Source organism: Hylobates moloch, unplaced genomic scaffold (assembly GCF_009828535.3).
Source record: "Hylobates moloch isolate HMO894 unplaced genomic scaffold, HMol_V3 SCAFFOLD_7, whole genome shotgun sequence".
NCBI lineage: Eukaryota > Metazoa > Chordata > Mammalia > Primates > Hylobatidae > Hylobates > Hylobates moloch.
Genome location: NW_026652282.1, coordinates 110741408 through 110764748, shown reverse-complemented (window position 1 = coordinate 110764748; position 23341 = coordinate 110741408). Strand labels below are relative to the sequence as shown.

The following is a 23341-nucleotide window of genomic DNA, read 5'->3' as shown; positions in this document are numbered from 1 at the left end:
CTTCAGTTCAGCTCTGATTTTGGACATTTCTTGTCTTCTCTCTTAGCTTTGGGATTGGTTTGCTCTTGGTTCTCTAGTTCTTTTTGTTGTCATGGTAGGATGTTAAATCGAGATCTGTCTTTTTGATGTGGGTGTTTAGTGGTCTTTTTACATAATCCCATATTTCTCAGAAGTCTTGTTTGTTCCTTTTCATTCTTTTTTCTCTATATTTTTTTGGCTATCTTAGAAAGCCAGTCTTCAAGCTCTGAGATTCTTTCCTCTGCTTGTTCTATTCTGCTATTAATACTTGTGATTGCATTTTGAAATTCTTGTATGTTTTTCAGCTCTATCAGGTCAGTTACGTTCTTTTCTATACTGGCTATTTTGTCTGTCAGCTCCTGTATTGTTTTACTATGATTCTTAGCTTCCTTGGATTAGGTTTCAGTGTACTCCTGCATCTCGGTGACCTTTATTCCTGTTCATATTCTGAATTCTTTTTTCTGTCCTTTCAGCCATCTCAGCCCCCTTCAGAACCCTTGTGGGAGAGCTAGTGAAGTTGTTTGGAGGAAAGAAGGCACTCTGGCTTTTTGAGTTGTCAGTTCTTTTGCTGGTTCTTTCTCTTCTTTGTGGGCTGACGTTCCTTCAGTCTTTGAAGTCACTGTCCCTTGGATTTTTTTTTCCTTCTATCCTACCTGATTACCTTAAGGGTTTGATTGTGGTATAAGGTAGATTCAGTCAACTGGCTTCATTTCTAGAAAATTTTAGGGGGCCAAGGCTCAGCTTACAACTCCTGGAGTGCATGCGCTTAATTTTGCAGGACTGATATTGGGCCTCTGCTTTTTTCTCTGGCTTCTCAAGGTTAGGAACCCACTGTGCTAGGGGGACTGAGGTGCTCGTGGACCTCTTGTCCCAGCACGCCAATGAGTGGTGCCAGCCAAACTGTTTTGTAGGGCAGTGACAGCAGGGCCCATTCTTGTTCACACATGCCAATGGCAGCAGCAGCACAGCAGAGTGCACACTCATCACCTGCTGCAGGGTGCTAGTGGCTTCTGCGTGGGCTTTTGCAGAAGCGGCAGAGGCAGCATGGCTCAGGGGTGCAGGGGCCCCAGCTGGCAACTGTGTGTATGGTCATGCTGTGGTGGCATTAGCATGGGGATGGGGCACTGGCCGTTGCAGGACTGTATGCACTCTTTGTATATGTTGATACAGGCAGAGATGGCTGCTCAGGGTGGGGGAGGGTCCACTGTTCTCTGTGCGTAGTTACATTCTAGTGGCAGTGGTGGCTCAGGGGCAGGGTGCTGGTGAGCACAGGGTTTGCGGGCTCTGTGCTCACCAAGGCTCCGACTACAATGGTAGTATGGCAGAGGAGGGTGGGCAGAGTGCACTCCCACTGGCAGCAGGCAGGGCAGGGTGCACATACACGTGTGCTTATGGGGCAGGGAAGGCAAGATCCACCTGCGCACATACGCACTGACTGGCAAAGTGATGTGAAGGGTGGCCATGGACCCAGGGTAAGCTGGAGTGGGGAGAATGAGCAGGTGGGCCGGTGCATGGCCACAGGGGCAACCCTGCTGGAGCTCTCCGCTGGTCAAGCCTGGTCGGCCAGCTCAGGAGCTATGATGCGGGCCATCAGGGCACTCTAGGCTGTACTGCAAGAGGGAATGGGCAGGCTGGGGCTCCAGGAGAGGACAGCAGACCAAAGAGTGCTCAGGTCAGATGGGCAAGACCACCCTGCAGAGTTCAGGTCTGACAGTTCCGCTAGTGCTACAGTCTCCTATGGAAACAAGCAGAGCCTAGGGGGATGGGCATCCCAGGCTGTGCTCGAATACAGATGCTCCTGCAACAAACCGTCTGGGCTCTACACCGGCTCGCATGCTGCCTCTACCACTTCTCTAAGCAGCTCTCCCTGCCAGCTAAAGTGTCCGTGGTGATCAAAGGGTCTTCTCCTGCCGGGATTCCCAGAGGTCCATGGCAAGAGTGAGTTGCTCTTTGCCAGTTCAACTCACCCATTCCCCTGGAGTCATTGGGGGCCAGGAACCAATCCCGGTGCACAGTAGCCCCATACAGGCTTCCCAGTTTCCTCCCGCTTCATTCCAGCTTCTGCGTCTTCCCTCAGCCCACTCAGCGCCTCCCCTTTGAAGATCTGTTAGGAGTGCACCAGTGTCCCAGTCCCTCGGTGGCAGCTGTTCCACCTGGCTGTATCTAGTCTGCCATCCTGCCTAGCTGTCGGTTTTCTTTAAAATCCTTTAATCTGTTTTATTGCTTTGGTGTTTCACGTTGAAGATTTTCCTCAATTTTCTGGTACGCATTGGTTGTCCACCCATATTTGGACAAGAGTGAGGCACTAAAATGCTTCCCAGGAGATCTGATTTTGGTCAGAACTTGTAGGCTGGCGATATTCACAGTATATTTTTTTACTTAGTTTCTTCAAATGAGAAATGTCTAATCTGTCCTGGAATGGAATTAAGTTTCACTTAATTTCCCTATTTTCAGTCTCGTATCTCATCCCTGCTTTGCCCTGTGCCTGATATACCTGAATCTGGTTCCGTTTTTCTAGTATATCTCCTATGTATTTTCTCTTATTCTTAGTTTATCTCCCTTGTTTATACAAGTGGATTTTTTTTTTTCAGATAATAGCTACAATCTTTTTTGTAGATATAATCATCCTAGTCCTATAACTAAAACTCACTTTGGATTTGATCCTAAAGTGTATTGGCCACTGTAAATGACTACTATCCTTCATTATCTATCTGTCTAGCCAAGTTTAACTGGTTTAGATCTTAGAGATTTAGTTCTGAGCTCATTTCTTTTGCTACCATGTACTGATTACAAGGCGGAGATGGCCGCTCAGGGTAGGGGAGGGTCCACTGTAGACCGTGCCTGTAGTCCCAGCTACCTCAGGAGTCTAGCCTGTAGTCCCAGTGCCTCAGGAGGCTGAGGCACGAGAATCAAGTCAGTAGGCTGGGCATGGTGGCTCACGCCTGTAATCCTAACACTTTGGGAGGCCGAAGCAGGTGGATCACTTGAGGTCAGGAGTTCGAGACCAGCCTGGTCAACATGGTGAAACCCATCCCTACTAAAAATACAAAAATTAACTGGGCGTAGCGGTGGGCGCCTGTAATCCCAGCTACTTGGAAGGCTGAGGCAGGAGAATCATTCGAACTCAGGAGGCGGAGGTTGCAATGAGCCGAGATCACGCCTGGGCAACGAGCAAAACTCTATCTCAAAAACAAACAAATATCAAGTCAGTAATTGCTATTAGGATTATTAAAGTGCATCTTAAATATCATACTATGTATTGCACAAAAAATATTTTTGTCTTTGAAAATAAAGTTTGCTTCTCTCCTTTTGAAAATTAGACATTTCAAAAATGGCAGAACTCTTTATGGAATGTGAAGAAGAAGAGCTAGAGCCATGGCAGAAGAAAGTAGAAGAAACTCAGGATGAGGATGACGATGAACTGATCTTTGTTGGAGAGATATCGAGTTCAAAACCAGCCATTTCAAGTAAGCATTTACTTTCAGTGAAGTAACGTTTCATAAGATGGTTGTTTCTCATGGAAAATATATGAGATATCTTATCTGTCCTTGATACTGTTGTTCTTCTGTAAGGAGTTAGAGGTAAGAGGGAGAGTAAAGGTCAGTAAGAACTTGTGAGAATCAAAGCGGGAATGTAGTTGGGGACTAGAGTAAGGAGGTGAGAGGTTAAAATATCAGATGTGAGCAAAAAGAAATAACTAAGTTAATTGAGGGTTAAGATGACCTGAACAGCATTGTAAGCCTTCTGAGATTGGAAATCATAATTTTTAATGGAACCAAGTAGCCTATCTGTTTATTTGTTAATTTTTTTTTCTCCCTTAAACTCAGATGTACAGAAAAGGAAGTGTTTGGAATACTTTTCTTAAAATATCCTAATATGCTAAATAAGTTTATGTTAGTGTCTGATGGGGGTTCTAATGTCTAAGCAACTGCCTCATCAAAGTATCATCTTGATATATGACTATAAAATGCATAGGTGCTGCATGATTATAGAATCTCTGGTCTGTCTACCAGCATGTGCTGTAGCCTCTGGCTACACCCATCTTCCGCAACTACTGTTTATATTCATGAAAGAGGGAGGGCCTGGTTTTCCAACGCTATACTTGGACAATGCAGGCAGTCAGCACACGTAAATCTTTATGGCTTTCTAGCAAAACATGTCCAGTACCTTTGTGGATTGTTAGATTTCTGTTAGAGTAATTAGACTTGACATTACAATGTTAAAGTGAAGATATTGGTGATACTTATTAAAATATCTCCTCCCTGTAATCCTAGCAGTTTGGGAGGCCGAAGTGGGTACATCACTTGAGGCCAGGAGTTTGAGACCAGCCTGGCCAACATGGTGAAACCCCCTCTCTACTATAAAGATAAAAAAATTAGCCAGGCATGGTGGCGCGTGCCTGTAGTCCCAACTACTCAGGCTGAGGCATGAGAATCGCCTGAACCTGGAGGCAGAGGTTGCAGTGAGCCAAGATCACGTCACTGCACTCCAGCCTAGGCAACAGAGCAAGACTATATCTCAAAAAAAGAAAAAAAAAAAGTCCTCAAATGTGTCTAAAGTGCAAGGGACAACATAACTGAATTTCAGGAGAAAGAGGAAAACAGATCCTTTTTCATTTTATTTACTTTTTTTAGGCCTGGAGAAGTCAAGGAATGTAGCCAGCATACCAGTCTTCTTTCTTACCATGGCAATGAGTAATAGTGTGGTTAAGAGATGAGTTTTAAATTTTCTGAAAGCCTAGTTCTTACTTCTCTTGGCTATAAACTTGGAATAGCGTTTCTACTCAGTTTTATCAGAGGCAGAATAATTTAGCCAATTGAATTCTCAATATCATTTCCTGTGGCAAATTGGGAGGTTCTAAGTGGAGAGCCACTTAAATTATTAAATGAGCTAGATATATTTGGCATATTTATTGTTGATAGTAGAATAGAATATTCTCTTATTATTTCTAGTCACTGTGACAATTTTTATGCTGAAATATTACCATATTTCAAAATTATTACTCAAATCATCTTATTGAAGCATGACAATTAAGATTCAAGTTGGATTTATATTGATTGTAGATGACTTAGCAGTACTCAACCAAAACAATGTGTATTCGTTTTAAGAGATTGTATGAGAAAGGGTATTGGGCCCACTAGAATTTCTTTTCTATATTGATAACTCAGAATTTAAGTGATTTTATTGATGTTTTATTTGTGAGCTATAAAATATTTTAGCATATGGAATCTCATCTAAATGTTTATATAGAACTACAATGAAGGCAGGGGAAGGAGAGGAAAAAACTTGTGATTGGTAGACTATAACCACCAAAAAGTAAAAATAGCTCTTAGTGGGTTGAGTAATACTTATCTTGAATTTCTGAATGAAAACATTATCAAGTTGTTTGAGGAGATTTTTCTTTTAGAAGACTTCTGTAATGTTTATTCATAGAGTACTGCATTTCTGTAATCAGAAAGCAACCCTACTTTGGGGTGACCCTTCACTTAATAGAATTGTTTCATGAGATCTGATTCCTTTCTTTTCTGTTTTTTTTTTTTTTTTTAAGATGGGGTCTCGCTCTGTCACCCACGCTGGAGTGCAGTGGCACAATCTCGGCTCACTGCAAGCTCCGCCTCCCGGGTTCACGCCATTCTCCTGCCTCAGCCTCCCAAGTAGCTGGGACTACAGGCGCCTGCCACCACGCCCAGCTAATTTTTTTGTATTTTTAGTAGAGACAGGGTTTCACCGTGTTAGCCAGGATGGTCTCGATCTCCTGACCTCATGATCCGCCCGCCTCGGCCTCCCAAAGTGCTGGGATTACAGGCATGAGCCACTGCCCCTGGCTGGGATCTGGTTATTTTCTACTAGGAGAGAAAAAAGGAAAATTTTTGAGGTTTTATGGGATTTGTTAATGCTTTGTACCTTTTCCTGATAAGCAATTTTAAGCAAATCACTATTCTTCCAGATTTCAGTTTGACCTCTCAGTAACCTAGAAGTTACGGAGTTCATATGGGTATGAGGGTGTGCAGTCTTAAACTGATCCAGAGGGTTTTGTGAGGCTCAAACTGAGTTTTAGCGTAGTAATAGATTCGAAACCCCTTACATTAATCAGATACTCTGGAACTCCAGGTTTAATTTAGTCTGTAGTCTCTGATAATTTCCTATTCAGAACTGAAGAGTAATGGTACAGAAAGTTAATCCAGTCAGCCCTCCCATCATGAAACTTCCAGATTTTTAGAGGTCTGAATGTGGCACAGGGTTGGGGAAGGGTTTGATTTCAAGTCACGGGAATCTGTATCTGTACACAACCCTGTCACCATTAAAGGAAAGAAATATACTTCAAGTATTGGTTATGCAAAGATATATTTTTGGAGGAATTTTTCTATTAGTGTATATTTCATTCACATAACAAATTTTAAAATAAATATAATTTTATAGATATTTTGAACAGAGGCCACTCCAGCTCATCTTCAAAAGGAATAAAGAGTGAGCCACACAGTCCAGGTACAGTATTACTGTAGTATTTCAATTTTAAAGTGAAATATTTTGATATAATTGGTTGTATAGAAATATATTCAATATGTTGTGTAATTTTAAAATACAGGTATTCCTGAAATATTCAGGACTGCAAGTCAACGCTGCAGAGACTCACCATCAAATCCAGTGGCTGCCTCGCCTAGATTTCATCCTGTATCTAAATCTTCACAAAGCTCTGTTACTGTTGAGAATGTGTCTAAACCTGTAAGTGTTTATAAAATTACACAATTAATTCAGGGACACATTGGCTATTATAATACTGAGTTAAAATTGTGATCTGTCAGCCGGGCACAGTGGCTTACGCCTGTAATCTTTGGTACCTTGGGAGGCCAAGGCAGGCAGATCGCTTGAGCCCAGGAGTTCGAGACCAGCCTGGCCAACATGGCAAGACCACATCTCTACAAAAATACAAAAAATAAGCTGGGCATAGTGGTACACCACCTGTAGTCCCAGCTACTCGGGAGGCTGAGATGGAAGGACCGCTTGAGCCCTGGAGGTCAAGGCTGCAGTGAGCCAAGATCATACCACTGCATTCCAGCCTGGGTGAGAGGATGAGATCCTGATTCAAGAAAAAAACAAAAGCCAACACAAACAAACCCAAAAAATTGTGAACTGTCATAGCTAGTTACCATTTCAGTAGAAAAATAATCCCCATCTTTATGGTATAACTCAACCAAAACCCAAAATAATAACTGCAGGAATTATCCAACATATTAATCAGCTAATATGCTTAAATACGGTATTGAAAACTGTACTATCTAAATATGAGTGAAAAAGTATGATCAGGTTGGGCATAGTGGCTTACACCTGTAATCCTAGCACTTTGGGAGGCTGAGGGAGGTGGATTGCTTGAGCTCGGTAGTTTGAGACCAGCCTGAGCAACATGGCGAAACCCTGTCTCTCTTTAATAAAAAAATAAAGGCCAGGCGCAATGGCTCATGCCTGTAATCCCAGCACTTTGGGAGGCCGAGGTGGGTGGATCACCTGAGGTCAGGAGTTCGAGACCAGTCTGGCAAACATGGTGAAACCCCGTCTCTACTAAAAATACAAAAAAATTAGCCAGGCGTGTTGGCTCATGCCTGTAGTCCCAGCTATTTGGGAGTCTGAGGCAGGAGAATCGCTTAAACCTGGGAGGCGGAGGTTGCAGTGAGCCGAGATCGCACCACTGCACTCTAGCCCAGGCAATAGAGTGAGACTCCATCTCAAAAAGACAAACAACAACAAAATAAACAATTAAAATGTATCGCAACATGAATAATGCATAATGGCAACATTTTTAAGTTCATAAACTGAAACAGGTGTTCTTAAATTGGAAAGAGTGTTCTGAAGTCATTATTGCTGCTTATTCTGAAAACATACTTTCATAGTTTAGCTTTGAAAACTTTTAGTAAAAGTAATAATGATAATACTTAACATTTACCGGCCTGTTAATATGTACAAGTCTTTATGCTAATCTTATTTAATTCTTATGGCATCTTTATGAGGTAGGCACAATTTTTATTTTTTTTGAGACGGTGTCTTGCTTTGTCTCCCAGGCGGGAGTGCAGTCGTGCGATCTCAGCTCTCTACAACATCTGCCTCCCAGGTTCAAGAGATTCTCCTACCTCAGCCTCCCGAGTAGCTGGGATTGCAGGCACGCACCACCACACCCAGTTAATTTTTGTATTTTTAGTAGAGACGGGGTTTCGCCATGGTGGCCAGGCTAGTCTCAAACTCCTGACCTCAGGTGATCCACCACCACCCCCCCCCCCCCTCCCCCCCCCCCCCCGCCCCCCCAAGTGTGGAATTACAGACGTGAGCCACCACGCCCAGCTGAGATGGGCACTAGTATTATTCCCATTTTATAGTTGAGGAAACTCAGGCTCAGAGAGGATAAATGATTCACTCAAGGACACACAGCTGGTAAATGATGGATCTGGTATTTCAATCCAGGTTAACCCAGAATTTTAAAAATATGCGTATACACACATCCATTTATACATTTAAGCATATACTTTATTTATTTAGAGACAGGGTCTTGCTCTGTCACCCACTCTGGAATGCAGTAGCATGATCATAGCTCACTGCAGCCTCCAACTCCTGGGCTCAAGCGATCCTTCCACTTCAGCCTCCTAAGTAGCTGGGACCACAGGCATGCACCACCATGTCCAGCTAATTTGGCTTTTAATTTTTTTTAGAGATGGGGGGGGGGGGGGTCTCACTGTGTTGCCCAGGCTGGTCTTGAACTCCTGGCCTCAAGCCAGCCTCCACCTCAGCCTCCCAAAGTGTTGGGATTATAGTCGTGAGCCACTGCACTCAGCCCCATTAAGTATGTGCTTTTTAAATGGAAGCACTGCCTTAGAGCAGTGGTTTACCCTTATGGTTCCCTAAGTCTCTTTCAGGGGTCTGTGAGGTTAAAACTATTGTCGTAGACATTTGTGCTTTTCACTGTGTTGACATTGTAAAACTCTCCAAGTGATTGTAATGTGCAGCCAGAGTTGAGAATGACAGACAAATATTCTCGAATGAATTGAGAATCCTACATAAGGAAATTTTATTTAAAAATTTAAATGTATTTCATTATCTGTATCTCAGTTCTTTCAGGCAGGGAAGGAGAGTATTATATTATCTCTTTTAAAGTGAGTATTATTATTATCTCTTTTAAAGATACAGCTTAAGGACACAGGCTTTGTAATCAGGCGGACCTTAGTTCTGATTCCAGCTCCTTCATCTGTAACAGGCTGGGTTGTACTGGGAACCTTAACTACAAGAAATTTTAGTTTGCGTATTTATAAAATGTGAGATAATATTAGGTCTTTATTAGTAGTGTTATGACAACTATTAATATAATACATGTACTGTGAAAGAGGCAAGTACATTTTAAATACATAATTATTAGTGGCTCTTATTTCAGTTGGAAAGGTAAATAACTTGAAGCTCAGAAGTGGCTTGCCCAAGGTAACATAGTTAAATAAATGGACAGGTCTTGTGAATCTCAGCCTATTGCCTAGTCTGCCTTACTGTTATATTTGTTATCTTTCTGAAATATTTTATGAGACATAAGAAATTCCCAATTGGAGAATTATTTAACAGATTATCTGTTGAATAATGTGTCTGCTTTCTGAAATTATGATACTTAATTTATCAGAGATGTCACCTTAGAAAAGGTTGAAAGGTGCTACCTTTATTCAGAGGAACTTCTGTTAACTATTTTTGGAAATTGCAAATGAATATTTTCCACTTTTAAACTTCTAAATAAAAAATATTTAGAGAAAATATTTACTTTGTGGTAAGATGCACTTGGTTACAATTAAGTCATAGTCTAAAACCTAATCATCTCTCAAAGTGTAAGCACAAAACAAGCAAGCAAAATCTTTATATCCTCATTATAAAAGTAACGTGTAAGGAGGGATAGGTTAGAAAAGAGACAGGGAAGAATACATACTGTATTTTGATTTTCGTTTTCTGTAGATGGTTAGGGTGACATTAGAGTATATCGGGACCATATTAATACATATTTGATATCTATTCCTCATTTTTCACTTAACATTGTACTGGGAACATTGTTCTTTGTCATTGGGTATTTCCCAAAAACATGATGTTATGGATAGTATCATTTAATTTATTTAGTCATTTCTTTATTGTTAGACATACAGGTTTTCAATTTTTGCTATTATAAATCATTCTTCATTAAACATTTTCATTTCTTTAGCATAGATTCTTAGAAATGGAGTAATTGGAATAATTGGACCAAAGAATATGAACTTTTTTTAAAAAGCCCTTGATATAGATACTGCTAAAATTTCCTTGCAGAAAAGTTGTTCCAAAGCATAACCTCTACTTTGCCAGTAATATTTTTAAATTTTAACATTTTATTTCAAACTAATTTTAGATTTACAGAAAAATTACAAAAATAATGCAGAGTTCCCATATACTCCTCACCCAGTAGATGCTGATTTTGGCAGAGACTAATAATTACCTTTGTGTCTTATACCGTATTAGTAATTGAGTTATTAAGATTCTTTATAGTATTGACATACAGCTAAATTTATCTCTGTAAAAGTTTATGAAACAAAATAATTGTAAATTTTTACAGGATTTTACAAAGAATTCACAAGTTGGATCGGATAATTCTTCAGTTTTACTGTTTGGCTCGACCCAGGAATCACTACCACCATCCCAAGACATACCAGCAATTTTTAGAGAAGGTTTGGTTTAGCACTCTTTCATAAAAATTATAAAAAGAGACTTGTTGAATATACATATGGAATTGAATTTCTGTTTTGAAGCCCATACCTTCATGTTAAGTTTTTCATATATTATAACATGGAATAGAGCTAATCATTCCTGAATGCCTTTCTTGGGTGATGTATAAAATTGTATTTAGTAATAGAATGTTTTATTTATTTCTATTAAGTTGGCTAGCACATATTCTTTGCACTCTTTTTCACTTGGAACCAGCCATGGACTGAACAATCTTAATATAATTTCTGTGAGTCAAGGAAGTCCCCTGATGCCTTAAATACTCTGCGAAAACAAATAGTAATTATTTGGAAGACACTTAACATGAGAAAAGGCGCATGGTTATAGTTGATTTCTCAGTATGCTAATGTCTATTCAAATAAATGATGTGGATATGATAGTTAAATATGATTATAGAGTAGTATTGTAAAATGAAAGAACTAAAGAAACAGTGATTTCCACATGGTAAGTACTCAGTAAATATACTTTGAAGTAATAATGGAAATTTTCCAATTGAAGTGTTACAGTTCTTTGATGTCCACCATAACAAAGTTCTTCATTAACCTAAAATAAATTAGTATGCTAAAAAGGAATTTTGTCTCATTGAAAAATTCCCTATAATCAAAGCAGTTACTGTTCTCTATATTAGCTAGTTTGATATGTTTCACTAAATGGAAAGAGGAACACAATTTTTTTGCATATGTAATTATTTACTCATAAATTAGTGTATAACCTTTACCAAACCAAAACAAAAAAATTATATGAATGCCAAAAATATTTTCCCATTTTGATATTACTTGGTTTGATACTCACCTATTTAGGTGTCACTTATCTAGATAGTAAAATGGCCAAGAACCGAAATAAACAGGGAGATAAAATAGTTGTTTTAACTCGGGTTTTGCAAAGCACGTGATCTTTATTCATAGAAAAAGTCTGAATTCTTGAAGCTTCCAAAGGGTAAAGACAGTGACTCCTACTCTCTCTCTCTAAGATTAATACAGCAGAGAGTGGAACTTTGTCCTGAATAGTAAATAGGATTATAGTTGCTTGGGAAGGTACAGGTTTAAGCCTTTATTCTAAAGATTTCTGTGGCTTTTATCAAGTCATCTAACCTCTTTATACCTCAGTTTTCTCACATTATTAAAATACTTTCATTTTTCTCACATAAAGCATTTATTCTCCAGACCTGAAATGAGCCATTTGGATATTAAATTTTAATTCTTGCTCTGTTTATCTCAGGGCTTTTTTGAGGCCCAAATAAAATAAGTGGAAAGTGAAAAATGCATTATCAGTTTTAAAGGATTTGACAATAAACAGTTGTTAGAATGATAATCATGCATGATAATATGTGCTGTATGTTCAGAAGCATGATTAATAGACTCCTGTCTAAGATGATCATGGAGAGTTCTTAGAGAAAGTTGGATTTGAACTCGATTTTGAAGAATGAGGATAGGATTTTTATTAGCACAGATAAGAAGAGTTGAGGTAGGGAACACTGCAAGCCAAACACAACACAAATAATTATGTAAGCTAAAGGGTCAGAATTTAAAACTATTGAGCTCAGGTTGATTTTATTTAACTTAGATTTATCATGCTTGAATAAGCATATATTAAAACAGTCTATTATCCAGCTGGTTATATAATCAGTTGCCTAGTCCAGAGTACTAGCACTCATTGGTTGTTCAAGTAACCTAAGCATCTCAGAAAAATGTTAGCGATTACACAAAAATTGGTCTTAGGTGCCTTCAATATAGCTGGCAGTAATTATGTGCTTTGAGGATGGAAAAAATCATTTCTGTTTAAGGAAAAAATCATTTTTATCTCAAAGAATGAAACAGATTTAACAGAGGAACCCACTAATGTAATACTTTCCTGGCATATGTCTACTCTACTGCTTCTCCTATTAATGTACAGTTGTGAGCTTTTAAAACACGACATGCAGTTTTAGAACCCTTATCACAAAGTACAATCGTACATTATTTTCGAAAATCACTTTTGCTGGGTCTGGTTATAGCCTAAATAGCCCCACTTGTCTTGGGAATGCTCTGAATTATATAATCCTTTGGTCTTTAAGGTGGTGGCTCTCAAACTCAGAACTATCTTTAGCAATGAAATTCTTACTCAAATAAAATTTATGCAGAAATTAATAAAACATAAAAGCAGAGTTTCTTTATCTGACATACCCATTATATTTTCTAAGATAGACCCTTAATTGGATTAAGGGGAACATACTTTGAAAGTCATTATACTAACTCTAAACCTTTTCATATGAATGAGTGAGGTATTATCATTCAAGATTAGTTGTTTCTACTTTGTATATCGGAAGTAAACAAGATAATTTAAACCACCTGTTAGGTTGTTAAGTGGAAAAAGAATCAACTTTAATTTTCCATTACACATCTTAAGTTTTTTTAAAAACATTTAAAAGTGTTTCTCTAAACATTTGGAATAAATGTTTTAAATATTTTACAAATTCAAATGCATTTAAGCATCTAAATATAAGTTGATGTGTAGAAGCTTAGAGTATTGCCTGTGCTATAACTTTATCTTATTTAGCTTGGAATTTTTTGGTCTAACTTTTTTCATGATATCTGTTTGTTTTCTTTATTTGAAAGCATTTTTAGAATTTTGGTATATAAAGTTTGTGAAGTAAAGATATGTAGTTCATAGTAGTAGCTGTGCAATTTCTGCTTGCTCATATAAATTTTAATCATTCTTTATTGTCATTTGTATGATATGCTTATTAAATTATATTACCTTTAACTTAGTTCCAAACTGTTTTTGCTCAATTTTAAATGTAAAGCCATTTTGGTAGCAGTTTTACATAAGCAATATTCCATACTGAAATATTTACAAATATCTTTCTCACTAAATCTTTGTAGGTATGAAAAATACTTCATGTGTATTAAAACATCCTTCTACTTCTAAAGTAAACAGTGTTACTCCAAAAAAACCAAAGACCAGTGAAGATGTTCCTCAGATAAATCCCTCCACTTCATTGCCTTTAATTGGCTCTCCTCCAGTGACATCCTCCCAAGTTATGCTGTCAAAAGGTAAACATGAAATCTGGCATGTAAAAAAAAAAAAAACAGTATTATTTATTTATACATTTTAGAAATTGTGATGAATTTTAAAACCATTATTGGTGGTCATTTAAGGTTTTAAAAAGATGAATTTGAGTCTTAAAAGTCCTTAATTTATTGTAGGTACAAATACCTCATCTCCATATGATGCTGGAGCAGATTACCTAAGAGCTTGTCCAAAGTGCAATGTTCAGTTCAATCTTTTGGATCCTTTGAAATACCACATGAAGGTAAAACTTTTTTCAAAGTTCAATTGTTAAAAATGTTTATAGATCCTTGAAAATATTAAAAATTGATATACAGTAAATGCTGGTTTATCGAGATATTTAGATAAGAAACCTCATTTTGGCATTTCCATATAACAAGTTAAAATTGATATTCACAATGATTATATAAGATTTTAAGGCCGGGCGCGGTGGCTCACGCTTGTAATCCCAGCACTTTGGGAGGCCGAGGCGGGCGGATCACGAGGTCAAGAGATCGAGACCACGGTGAAACCCCGTCTCTACTAAAAATACAAAAAAATTAGCCGGGCGTGGTGGCGGGCGCCTGTAGTCCCAGCTACTCGGAGAGGCTGAGGCAGGAGAATGGCGTGAACCCGGGAGGCGGAGCTTGCAGTGAGCCGAGATCGCGTCACTGCACTCCAGCCTGGGTGACAGAGCGAGACTCCGTCTCGGAAAAAAAAAAAAAAAAAAAGATTTTAAAATCCTTTCCAACGATGAAATTTGTAAAATAAAGTTATGGATAGAACTGGAGGCCATTATGTTAAGTGAAATAAGCCAAGCATAGAAAGACTAATGGACGTTGTCACTCATATGTGAAAGCTAAAAAGGTGATCTCATAGAGGTAGAGAGTAGAACAATAGTTGCCAGAGGCTGGGAAGGGTATGTGAGGAGGGGTAGGGGAAGAGGAAGAGAGGTTGGTTATTATGCACAAATATACAGTTAGAAGGAATAAGTTGTAATGTTTGGTGCAAAGTAGAGTGAAAAATAGCTAGGAGAGAGCACTTAGAATATTGCCAATGCAGAGACATGGTAAATACTCGAGGTGATGGATACCTCGGACATCCTGATTTGATGATTACATATTCTGCGCACTTAACAAAATATCACATGTACCCCATAATAATTTATAAACATTATGTATCAATTTAAATTTTTTAATTAAGTTCATATGCACTACAGTGTATGCATATTGTATTTTATTTTTATTTATTTATTTATTTGAGACAGAGCCTTGCTCTGTCGCCCAGGCTGGAGTGCAGTGGCACAATCTTGGCTCCCTGCAACCTTTGCCTCTCCAGTTCAAGCGATTCTCCTGCCTCAGCCTCCCGAGTAGCTGGGATTACACGTAGCACCACCATGCCTGGCTAATTTTTGTATTTTTAGTAGAGACGGGGTTTTGCCGTGTTGGCCAGACTGGTCTCGAACTCCTGGCATCAAGTGGATCCACTGGCCTCAACCTCACTAAGTGCCAGGATTACAGGTGTGAGCCACTGCACCTGGCCTGCATTTTAATTTTAAATGAAAATAATGTACAAATTGGAATATTTTATTGACTAAATTATGCCATTCTTCAAACTTCCTGTAAAGCAGGTGTTTTATTACGTGCTTATTCTTTTGTGTAAAGTGAAAGCTCCTTTTGTTTACCTTATTTTTTGCCCATGGTGACATATCCATGTTGCATTACCCTGTGAAAACCTTAGTCTTACATTTTAATTTTCAACACTCAGAAATAAACTTCTAATGATGGAGCATTTCATATGAAATGATAGTTTTAACTCAATCCATAATATAGTTTATATAGTTATAAATGAATTCTAACTTTCTATTAATATAGGAAGCTCTTGAAATTAGGTTTTAGGTAATTTTCACAGTACTAATGGAGTATGGGATTAAGGTAACATGCCACTTAAAATATTTTCGTAGATATTACAGTATTCTGTTATGTGTGTATAAAGATAGTCTGTATTCTCTTTGCATGCCCAATGTAAATGACAGGAAGGGGCAAAGGAGGCAAGAAAAAAGTGTTGATTATATGTGGGAACGAAGTGATGAGAAGAGTGCAAAGCAAAGAAGCAACTTAGAAAAAGGAATTGTTCACTATTTCAAAGATTGGCAAATTTTTATTAAAATTCGGCATTTTACAAAAAAGGAATTCTAAAATTGCAAATACAGACGTCTTTACTCTGATGCAAAACTGTATTGAGTCTTTTGCTGTTTCCACCTCCCTGAGTGTGTTTGGGAAAGGGGAATCCAAGTCTCACATTACCACTATTGCCCTTGTCCAATTCTGTTTCATGGTGTTGCTCTTTAGGACACAGATGTATCCATCTCTTATGATTCATTGTGGGTGCACGCTTTAGCATTTTTATAGTGTCCTTTTTGTTTGTTTAGTGCTTTTTGTTTTATATCAGGCTCACAACCCTTGCTTTCTTATTGTTTCCACCTGCCTGTTATATTCTTTGCTTATCCTTTTACTTTCAGCCCTCCCAAATCACTTTGTTTTTATTCTTTCTTGCTTTCACCAGAGTTTTTTCTTTTGTGATCCTATATGAAAACTATTCTTTTAGAAGTTGAGTTAAACCCATGTATATTCATTGGTAGGAGAAATTTAACTGGTCTGATAGGTTTAATTGGTCTTAGTTTTGTCACAATGTTTTGTTATGCTTTCTTTGTCCTTTTTTTTTTTTAAAGTCTTTCACTTTGTGATTTTAGGAAAGTTTTTCTTTTGTTTTCCACTCTTGTTTTAGTGTGTAGTCTTGTCTTTAACACCTTATTTAGTATTTATTTAGTACGTAGTCTTGTCTTTAACACTTTATTGAGGTGTGATTGACCTATAAAAATCTGTATTTAATGAATACAGCTCGATGAGTTTGGAGCTAAGTATACATCCATGAAAACATTACAATTTGTGTCATAAACATAACGATCACCTTCAAAAGTTTCCTCCTACCGTCTTTATTATTATTACCTTTTTGTGATATGAACACAATAGAAAATCTATGCTTTTAGCAAATTGAGACGGAGTTTCACTCTTGTTGCCCAGGCTAGAGTGCAATGGTGCAATCTCGGCTCACCACAACCACAACCTCCACCTCCCGGGTTCAAGCAAATCTCCTGCCTCAGCTTCCTGAGTAACTGGGATTACAGGCATGCACCACCACACCCAGCTAATTTCGTATTTTTAGTAGAGATGGGGTTTCTCCATGTTGGTCAGGCTGGTCTTGAACTCCCAACCTCAGGTGATCCGCCCACCTTGGCCTCCCAAAGTGCTGGGATTACAGGCGTGAGCCACTGCACCCGGCCAAATTTTTTAAGTATGTAATACAGTATTGTTAACTATATGCACTATTCTATATAGTGGATCTCTAGGACTTATTCATCTTGAATAACTGAACCTACGTACCTTTTGACTAATACCTTCCCATTTTCCCCTCCCTCTAGCCCCTGGCAATCACAATTCTACTCTCTGCATCTATGAGTTTGACTATTTTAGATTCCTCATATAACAGAAATCATGTAATATTTGTCTTTCTGTGACTATCTTATTTTCTTTAGCATGTTTTCCAAATCCATACATGTTGGTGCAAATGATAAGATTTCTTTCTGTTTTTATGGCTGAATAATATTCCATTTGTGTGTGTGTGTGTGTATGTATATACCACGTCCTCCTCATCCATTTGTATATTAATAGACATTTAGATTGCTTTCATGTCTTGGCTATTATGAATAACCCTGCAATGAAGTCTACCTACATGGGAGTACAGATGTCTTATTGGGATTCTGATTTCAATTCCTTTGGGCATATATACAGAAGTAGGATTACTGGATCATATGATAGTTCTATTTTTAACTTTTTGAGAAACCTCCCATGTCTTCCATAGTGACTGCACCAATAACATTCCCATCAACAGTGTAAAATGGTTCCCGTTTTTCACATTCTTATCAACACTTATCTTTTGTCTTTTTGATATAGCTGTTCTAATAGGTGTGAGGTGATAGCTCATTGTAGTTCTGGTTTGCATTTTCCTAATGATTAGTGATGTTGAGCACCTTTGCACATACGTGTTGGCTACTCATGAGTCTTCTTTTGTCTATTCAATTCCTGTGCCCATTTTTAAATTAGTGTATTTGGTTTTTTGCTATTGAATTATAGGAATTTCTCATATATTTTGGATTTTAACCCTTTCTCAGATAGTTTCTCCTATTTTTTTCTCCAGTTATTCTTTGAGAATTCTTCTAGAGAAATTCTACAACTGTAAAATATACACAATAAATAAATTAGTTTTATCTCACTGGATAAAAAAGGCTTATGTATGAAAGTATTCCACATTAGGATCAGTTTATATGATGTCTTGATTTTATTCATGAGGTAGATTTCCCCTTCAGATATTTAGGCATTCTAGATAGAATATGTTGAGATACTCAAAATGTAACTGATGCTTCTTTCTTTGTGTCCCACACATTTTCTAGCGTGGTAAGTCTGGAGAATGGCAGGTTAGCTATGCTCAAAGTCTAGTTCCAACCAGGCTTCACTTAAATATTACTGTGTTATTTGATAATCAAGCTTATACATAATGGCATGTAAAACTACCTTTTAAGCTTTTTTTTTTTTTTTTTGAGATGGAGTCTTGCTCTGTCACCCAGGCTGGAGTGCAGTGGCACGCCCTCAGCTCACTTCAACCTCCGCCTTCCGGGTTCAAGCAGTTCTTCTGCCTCAGCCTCCTGAGTAGCTGGGACTACAGACACGTGCCACCATGCCCGGCTAATTTTTTTGTATTTTTAGTAGAGACGGAGTTTCACCATATTGGCCAGGCTGGTCTCGAACTCCTGACCTCGTGATCCGCCTGCCTCAGCCTCCCAAAGTGCTGGGATTATAGGCATGAGCCACCACACCCAGCCTAAGCTATTTTTTTTTTTTAATTATTGTAGATTCAGGGGTACGTGTGCAAGTTTGTTAACAAAGGTATATTGCATGATGCTGAGGTTTGGACTTCTACTGATCCTGTCACCCAAACAGTGAACATAGTACCCAATAGGAAGTTTTTCAGCCCCTGCCTTCCTCCCTCCCTCCCAACTTTTGGAGACCTCAGTGTGGTTTCCATCTTTATGTCAGTGTATACCCAATGTTTAGCTTCCACTTACAAGCTTCCACTTATAAGTAAGAACATAAGATACTTAGTTTTTTGTTTCTGTGTTAATTCATTTAGGATAATCGCCTCCAGCTGCATCCATGTTGCTGCAAAGGACATTATGTCATTCTTTTTTGTGGCTGTGTAGTATTCCATAGTGTATGTGTACCACATTTTCTTTATCCAGTCCACTGTTGATGGGCACCTAGGTTGATTCCATGTCTTCACTATTGTGGATAATGCTGCAATGAACATACAAGCGTAGGTGTCTTTTTGGTAGAACGATTTATTTTCCAGTGAGTATATACCCAGTGATGAGATTGCTGGGTCAAATGGTAGTTCCATTTTTAGTTCTTTGAGAATCTCCAAACTGTTTTTACAGGGGCTGAACTAATTTACATTACTACCAATGGTGTATAAGCATGTAAGCTGTATCTTGACACAGATATGAAATGGGTGATTTTGGGCCAAGAAAATATTATTAAATATTTACATCTAAAAAGAAAAATTGCAAGGAAAAAATATTAGATGTATAAACATCCCTGATCTTAAGGTTTTCAATTTGTTTTTGAAGTTATTCCTTTATTAAGATAGTAGGTGTTTATTGTTTGAATTTTTTTTAGAATATATAAAAACGGAAGCCACAATTTTGGTGAGTATCTTTCTAGATACATTGCCAAGCGTAGTTTTATATCATCTGTCCTTAGATGTAAACACAATCATTTTTTGGTATCTAATCTTTAAAAGAGCTATAGACAAGGCTCATATTTTTTTCCTCTTTCAGCATTGTTGTCCAGACATGATAACTAAATTTTTGGGAGTAATTGTTAAATCAGAACGTCCATGTGGTGAAGACAATAAGACTGATTCAGAGACAGGAAAGTTGATCATGTTAGTCAATGAGTTTTATTATGGAAGGCATGAAGGAGTCACTGAGAAAGAGCCAAAGACTTACACAACCTTTAAATGCTTCAGTTGCTCGAAAGTTCTTAAAAATAATATTAGGTATGTAAATATTTATTTTTATTTCTGTTTGAAAGTTGGGATATGACAGATAAGACTATAGTATCTTTACTTTGCTCTGCCATCCTCGGTAAGTAATTCTAATATTTTCTACTAAGAACAGAGGCAGATTATCATTGTTGAAAAGCTTTTGTTCCTTCTTGTATTTTAAGAGTTTGACTCCAGGATCCACCTAGTTGTATTGTTTTCAGATAGCTTAAGAAAAGACAAAATGTATTTTAATTTAGGGGAAAATTACTTCTTTTCCCTACATTTGTTACTGAACTAGGCGGTTTCATGAGAAATTTATATTTTCTAACTGACTTTGAATTTTACTTTTCTTCATGTCACAAGAAGAACCCTATGCAGCATGACCTCCTCCATACTAACCTTATTTAAAGCTCAAATTTTTCAGTTTTAAAATAAATTTCAGACGTTTACCAAAACCAAAGAGAAGTGTTTTGGAGGTGTGAAAAAAGATAAAAACCCAAGCCTTCACAATGATTGCTATGTGGGTTGATGACATTATCACTTTGTTTCAAGATTATTTTCTTTAGTGATTCATAATAATTGTAAGTGGTTGACCCAGTCTTAAAATTGTTGTTTACATTGAATAACTTTACTTTGAAATTCAGCAAAAAGCTTTAGTAAGCCCTTTGAAAATGGTATGTCCATTTATATTGTACTCTCTGCCATTGAACATCATAGTTCCTTCTATTCAGAAGCCTTTTAGAGAAGCTAAAATAGCAGAAGGTAAAACTGAAAAATAGACGGTGCTACAAAGGGCACAACCTGCTAAGAAAAATGAATAGTTTGTGCTAACAGTAAGCCAGTATAATTAGATAAAACAAAACGTTCTTGTAATTATAGGCATTAAAATTGCTATTGCATGCATTTAGAAACCAAGACACAAATAAAAATATACCAGCAGTTTGTCTTTTGAGCAGCTGAAACCTTCAAAGCTTTCAAAGATTTGTCTCTTCACTGTAGCTGCTTTTGGTGGTAGTTTTTCCATCCTTTTCAGTATTTTATTTTAAAATGTAAATAGTATTTCATGTATGGAAAAGAAGCCTGCTATTTCTCTTTGCTAAAAAAAAAAATTTAAATCTAAAATAATAATAAAGTGTTACAGCAAATTAGTGATGTTTCATACTACTACATTAATGGATTATTTTTAAAACAAAGATTAAAAAAACCTTACTGAGCCACTTAATGAAAGTAAATTATTTAAAGTACACACTTTTCTAGAGGGCTTTCAGGCCTTGGAGATGTTATTTTGAGTCATAGAATTACATTTTTAAAAATTTAGGTTCAGAGACTTATTTGTGAGGTTTTTCTTTGGTTATAAGTCTGAATTTTTGCTCTTATTGGCAAATTGTTTGTAGGTTTATGAACCACATGAAACATCACTTGGAACTTGAGAAGCAGAACAGTGAAAGCTGGGAAAACCACACCACCTGCCAGCACTGTTACCGGCAATATCCCACACCCTTCCAACTGCAGTGCCACATTGAGAGTACACACACTCCCCATGAGTTTTCTAGTAAGTGAAAGTTTCTTTGGAATCCTGAATATTATTGACTTTGATCATCCGAACTGTGAGGAAACCTTAAAAATTCTGACAGAAAAAAATAAGAAGTAGACTTTGTAATTTGAGGGCAAAATTGAAAAAAAAAATCATAACTTTTATAAACTTAGATTAAATGTGTTGCTAAAGCCAAGTGTGATGGTGCATGCCTATATGCTCAGCTACTGAGGAGGCTGAGGCAGGAGGATCACTTGAGCCCATGAGTTCAGTACTATAGAATGCTATGATCAATTGCACCTGTGAATAGCCACTGCACTCCAGCCTGGGCAACATAGTAAGACCCTGCCTCTACAGAAAAAAAAAAAAAAAAAGAAGAAGAAAAAAAATTGTTAAAATTGAAGTCCCTTGGTCGGGCGCAGTGGCTCATTCCTGTAATCCCAGCACTCTGGGAGGCCAAGGTGGGTGGATCACCTGAGGTCGGGAGTTAGAGACCAGCCTGACTAACATGGAGAAACCCCATCTGTACTAAAAATACAAAATTAGCCGGGCGAGGTGGCGCATGCCTGTAATCCCAGCTACTCGGGAGGCTGAGGCAGGAGAATCACTTGAACCCAGGAGGCAGAGGTTGCGGTGAGCCGAGATGGCACCATTGCACTCCAGCCTGGGCAACAAGAGCGAGACGCCATCTCAAAAAAATAAAATAGAATAATTGAAATCTTTCTTATAAACAGTTAATTAGTGGAAACTTCCTTGGCACATGCATTGTGTGTAGGGGACTAAATTAGAACACCCAGATTCCATGGTTTTCAAATTTGAAATCAATTGTCTTGATTTACACTTTAGACAAAAGTTAACTACAATGTTAAGATTTAGAGTCTGAGAAGCGGACAGATTTGGTTCAGATTCCAACTTTGGCTCTTACTACAGCTGTGAGATCTCAAGCAAGTTACTTAATTTTTCTGTGCTTCTGGTTCCTCATCTGAAAAATAGGAATACAAATAACAGTACCTTCCTCAGTGATGTTACGAGAATTAAATAAGCTAATATATCCTTGGAACAGCATTACAGAGTCAACAGCTATAGAATTGTTAGAACCACATCACTATTCTACTATTATTATTACTTGTTGTTGTGGATGTACAAAATGAATCTTTTTTTATATACATCCTTAAATGGTATAATGTGTTTTTTTCCACTTTCAGCTATTTGCAAAATCTGTGAATTATCATTTGAAACAGAGCATATTCTTTTACAACATATGAAGGACACCCATAAACCTGGTGAAATGCCATATGTTTGCCAGGTACACACACATTTTATTGTGTAGTTAAGTGTTTGTTTAATTTTCATGTGCCATGAAATAGTATTGTTCTTTTGATTTTTTAAAGCCATTTAAATAAAAATAGTTACTATGCTAAAATTGAAGACCCTCTTCATTAGTGGAAACCCCCTTGGGTTTAACTCATGCATTATAAGTAAAGGGGTGGAGTAGATTTTGCCTGTGGGTTGTAGTCTGCTGACCTCTGCACTAGATGAGGAAATGCCCTACTAGAGAAAGACAAATATGTGGGTTATCATATAGGGAAAATTATAGATATGCTAGAGAAATAGGAAAATCTCTTAGTTATAGAAAACCAAATTAAATGCTTTGGGATCAGTGTTCCAGAATTTGAAGTGGCTTCCAGTAATGAGGAAGTGAGATGAAGATAAATTGACACTGGCATAGCATGGATGCTATTTAAAATCTAAAGAAGAGAATACTCTGTTTTATATAGCAGGAAAAACTTTTTAGAAAAAGATTTGGCAGAGCTTGAAAATTCACATCAAGATAGGGGG

General features: G+C 37.7%; 1 protein-coding gene across 2 annotated transcripts in view; it reads left to right on the top strand.

The window, feature by feature from the left end:
• The window catches only part of ZNF280C (zinc finger protein 280C), a 66667-nt gene that overhangs the window by 18208 nt on the left and 25118 nt on the right, over positions 1-23341 (top strand). For both annotated transcript variants that reach the window (XM_032757606.2, XM_032757607.2), the window contains exons 3-11: positions 3339-3485; positions 6439-6504; positions 6605-6741; positions 10613-10724; positions 13641-13811; positions 13965-14071; positions 19760-19980; positions 21363-21520; positions 22708-22808. In XM_032757606.2, coding sequence (XP_032613497.1) covers positions 3339-3485; positions 6439-6504; positions 6605-6741; positions 10613-10724; positions 13641-13811; positions 13965-14071; positions 19760-19980; positions 21363-21520; positions 22708-22808 — 1220 coding nt within the window. The remainder of the gene's footprint in view (positions 1-3338; positions 3486-6438; positions 6505-6604; positions 6742-10612; positions 10725-13640; positions 13812-13964; positions 14072-19759; positions 19981-21362; positions 21521-22707; positions 22809-23341) is intronic.